Genomic DNA, 4,063 nt, shown 5'->3' on the forward strand with positions numbered 1-4,063 from the left:
AAAATATCTCCAACAGTGCCCCCACAAAAAAACTATTCTTTATTGTTTTTTTCACAACTTCCATTGCACAAGAAAAACCAAGATAATTTTTTATATTAGGTTTATGGTTACACCACCTTGGCTTTGGTAAAAGTAAATAAATATACACATACACATCAATTCTGTGAAAGATTAAAAAGGGCAAAAGCAATTGATACCAAACTAGTCAAAGAAGGAAGGAAGAATATGAAGCAGAAATTGGGGTTGCAATTCCATCTCCCTTTTTCTGCAAATGATTCTCTTCTAGTTTAGCATAATTAACTCATCAAACTCTGAGAGAAGAAGGGTTTATATTATCTCACAACATGGAATTTGATTCTATGATGTTCACAATGGTGTGAAGGAAAAATGGAAAAAAAAAAGGAAAAAAAAAAAGAGACGTGTTGGATTTAAACTTTATATATTTTCTTCACAATAATTGGAGGTGCTTGTGTCTACTGATAAAGAACATGATAAAAGTTTATCTTTTTCATAGCCTTCTTTCTTCATTCATTCATCATCTTCGTCATCTTTTCCAAAGTACTTTGTGAACTCCCTTTCTTCTCCAACTGTTTAACCCTCAAAGGGGACAACAAGTCGAGAAGAACCCTAAAAAAATCCTCTTTTGAATGGCCATGATGGTCGCTATCATTGTCAAAAATAGACATAAAATAAAATCCCCTTAGGTTGATCTCTATGGAAAAAAAAAAAAGAAGAAAAGACTAAACTCTCGGTAAGTAGTAATTAATTACCAGTGTGTTGTTAATTAATTTCTGATTAATGAAAGATAAGTAGTGTGAAAAAAAAAATGATTAGGTAAGAGTTATGAATAAGATGGATGAAGCAAAAGTGAGAAAACCATGGCCTCTGATTGCATGATAATAATTGAGGAAAAAAGGAACCCGTGATTATGTATAATCGATAATCGAACCACACCGAGTAGTTGTAGAAGAAGAAGAACAACAACAACCATTGAACCCAACCCAACCACACATCCTTGTCGCTCTCACCACACAACACAGATGCTCTCTCCGAACACGTGTCACTCACACCTCGCGAGTACCCTCCACCCCCAACAAACCATACTCGCAGATCTATTCCCACATCAAAATAATCAAACTTTCTTTCCACAAACTTTTCTTCTCCGTATCCATCAAAACCCATTCTTTTTCATCAACCTTGTTAACAACACTTCTATTCATGCAGTAAAAGATCAAGTGTTCAACAGACATTTAAGAAAGTGAGATTCTTTCTATCAGTCCCAAAAACCAACCTGAATTTCTGCGAAGTCAAACTGAACCAGCATGTGTCTGGGAAATTCCAGAAAAAAATTAGTCTCGGTTTTCCATGTTGTTAATATAAGGAAATGTTAGCACTCATTTGGTTAGAGAATTGAAATACATAACAGAGAAGGAAGAGAGAAACTGGTGAATTGATTGAGAGAGATTTCATTTAACATAGAGAGGAGGACTAAAAATTATACAATTAGTTTTTTTTTTCTTTTCTGAAGGTAAATAATTTTTATATATTTATATATATATATGGTGGTGATTATGAAAAATATATTATTGACGGTGGTGGTGGTGGGTGGTGGTCATACCCAGAGGGCGCCGACTTGGACGAGTTTGGGGACGAGGTGGCCGCTGACGTGGAGGGCGACGAGGGACTCGAGGCCGCCGACGGAGGCGCCGCCGATGAAGACGGCGGGAGTGCGGGTGGCGTCCGGGAGGGCCGTTATCTCGTGGTCGTCCAATTCGATGACGGTGGGGTTGACTCCGATGGTGGCGAGGAGCTTCTTCATGACGTGGCACATGCAGCAGGAGGAGCGCGTGAAGATGATCACCGGATGCTCCGATATGAGCCGCTGGATACGCGCCTCCGTGGGTTCCTCGACGTCGATGGAGAGCGAGGAGGAGGACGATGAGGTGGTGGAGGAGTTGATTGTGGCCGGCGTGGGAGTGGTGAGGTCGAGGCGTACGACGTCGTTTGAGCAGCGGCGGAGGCCTTGCATCGTGTGAAAGGAGAAAGAAGTGAGAGTGAATGAACTGAAATGAAAGGTTGAAGTGGTGGAGTTTTTATTTATAATAATAGTGAATAAAATTAATTAATTAAAAGAAGAAAAAAAAAAAAAAAAAAGAGTTGCTTTGTGGTTGCTTACATCACCATCTATACTTGTGTTGTGTGCTACTATTATTAGTTTTTTTTTATTTTATTTAATTTATCAACTCTATTTCTCTCTGCCACTCTCTGCTTCCTTGCTCTGCATGTTTTCTCCATTGGCTTCCCATCTTCATCTCTCTTCCTCTGGTTTGTTAAATAAAGTTTTTTTTGTCTCCACTTGGATCATATTTTTTCATCAAATTAGGAGCAAAAATAATGTTAATAAATAATAAAAATTATATTACTATTGTTTTTTATTTCCTCTGTTAATCAGGAGATTTCATGAATTTATCGGAAATATAATCTGAGAACTCTGTCCCTTCTCTTATTTTGACTTTTTTTTTCTTAATGTATTTTTTCGGTGAAATTCCAATTTCCAGAAAAATAGCAAACTTGTTTTGTCTTCTTCGTAACCCACTTGTTGCACTTTCTTAAGTGCTACTGCACACATTAATACAGGGAGGATTAATTTACACATCATTAATTAAAAAGATAAAAAAAACTTTAAGCTCACTAATTCTCAATTTGACAGATTTAATTGCAGTTTCTAAATTATAAATATAATTTTCTATTATGAAAATTGATCTTATAAAATTACAATTGCATCACTAACTGTTATCGATAAAAGAAACTAAAAATAATAATAAATACGTATTTTAAACAACCATATTAACTATGTAAATTTCTTTAACATTAAAGAAAATCTTTTAGAAATTCTGAATAGTTTATGGAATTGAAGAGCTGAACAAAACAAACTTGAATAAGTTAATGAACTGAATCAGCTACTATTTTTAGTTTTTTTCTTTTTTCGGGCAGATTAAGTGAGTTATTCTAGTGAATCTATTGGATTGTCACTCTGTTAATCATTGACAAAGTGTTCATATATTTTAAATCAACTGATTAATTATATTGGCCATTATAAATTATTTACAAAATGTAAACAATTTAACTCACCTTTAAACTCAATAAATCACAACTTCTCTCAATATATTAAAAATAGGTTATTTAAATTAATTTTCATTAACTTACTTAGGTACTAGTTAAATAATCTAAGTGCCTACACTTTATTTTTTCATTTATTTATTATATTCATATTTTTTTTTTATCCCTATTTATTTTTCATTTCCCTTCGTCAAAACCATGTTTAATCTCAATTATTCTTATTCCACCAATTTATTCTCATCCCAAATATTTTTATCATCGTTATGAAACAAAGCAGTAGTGAAAAAAAACACACAATTATTTACTTTCCTTTTAAATTAATGAAATTTTCAAAAGCTAACGATGAAATACCCAGCATAAGAATAAAAACGCTGAAATCATAATATTTGTTTATTTTATGTATTTATATATATATATATATATATATATATATATATAAAGAAAAAGGAAAAGAGATACACGCGCTCTGAGGTGCGTGGGGCGTAGAAGAAGGAAAGGGTTGGGGAATAGGAGAAATTTGGCGGTGAAATAGCTATGAACGGTCACATGGGTGAAAAGGAAGATGACGTCACTTTGACTTGGACGTGGAACCGTAAGATTGAACCCTGACGTAATCAAAAGTTATGTGTAGTAAAAAACAATACTGGTAAGAGAAGTGAGTTAGATAAGTGCTTTTATATTTAATTTTTTAACTCAAAATCACTTTCAAAAAACTCTTAGAATTTTAACGAAGTAATTATAAATATTACCTTTGTATTACTTATTAATGTTATTATATGAATGTCTTTAATAACACTGATTTAATTTTTGAGCTTATTAATTAATTTATAAAGAAGCTCTGATGACGTGGACGAGAGAGGAAGGGTAAGATCCACAGAGATGACATAATCATGGAGAGAGTTAGGACTTTGGTCGTCACGGTGACGTTCCGGGAGTGACACGT

At 33.9% G+C, this 4,063-nt stretch overlaps 1 protein-coding gene across 3 annotated transcripts; it reads right to left on the reverse strand.

Annotated features, from left to right (window-relative positions):
• Window positions 1–202: 202 nt before the first annotated feature.
• LOC114193428 (glutaredoxin-C6-like) lies at window positions 203–2,086 on the reverse strand. 3 transcript variants are annotated; one of them, XM_028083222.1, is made up of 2 exons: window positions 1,619–2,086; window positions 203–663 (listed from the first exon to the last, which is right to left on the reverse strand). In XM_028083222.1, exons 1-2 carry the CDS (start codon window positions 2,027–2,029, stop codon window positions 628–630), a joined length of 447 nt encoding a protein of 148 aa, XP_027939023.1. In that variant the 5' UTR covers window positions 2,030–2,086; the 3' UTR covers window positions 203–627. The 3 variants fall into 3 exon arrangements, with proteins under 3 accessions (XP_027939023.1, XP_027939024.1, XP_027939025.1); XM_028083223.1 differs by lacking the exon at window positions 203–663 and adding an exon at window positions 864–1,328; XM_028083224.1 differs by lacking the exon at window positions 203–663 and having other exon boundaries at window positions 1,378–2,086.
• Between the last annotated feature and the right edge of the window lie 1,977 nt (window positions 2,087–4,063).

This window comes from Vigna unguiculata, chromosome 8 (genome assembly GCF_004118075.2).
Source record: "Vigna unguiculata cultivar IT97K-499-35 chromosome 8, ASM411807v1, whole genome shotgun sequence".
Lineage (NCBI taxonomy): Eukaryota > Viridiplantae > Streptophyta > Magnoliopsida > Fabales > Fabaceae > Vigna > Vigna unguiculata.

What these genes read in the sequence shown, in the direction of transcription:
- LOC114193428 (XM_028083222.1), bottom strand. Translation starts at nt 2,029, where the DNA reads ATGCAAGGCCTCCGCCGCTGCTCAAACGACGTCGTACGCCTCGACCTC. An exon ending in TCCAAGTCGGCGCCCTCTGG is followed by an intron (nt 664 to 1,618) that starts GTATGACCACCA and finishes TGACAATGATAG; the next exon opens with CGACCATCATGGCCATTCAA.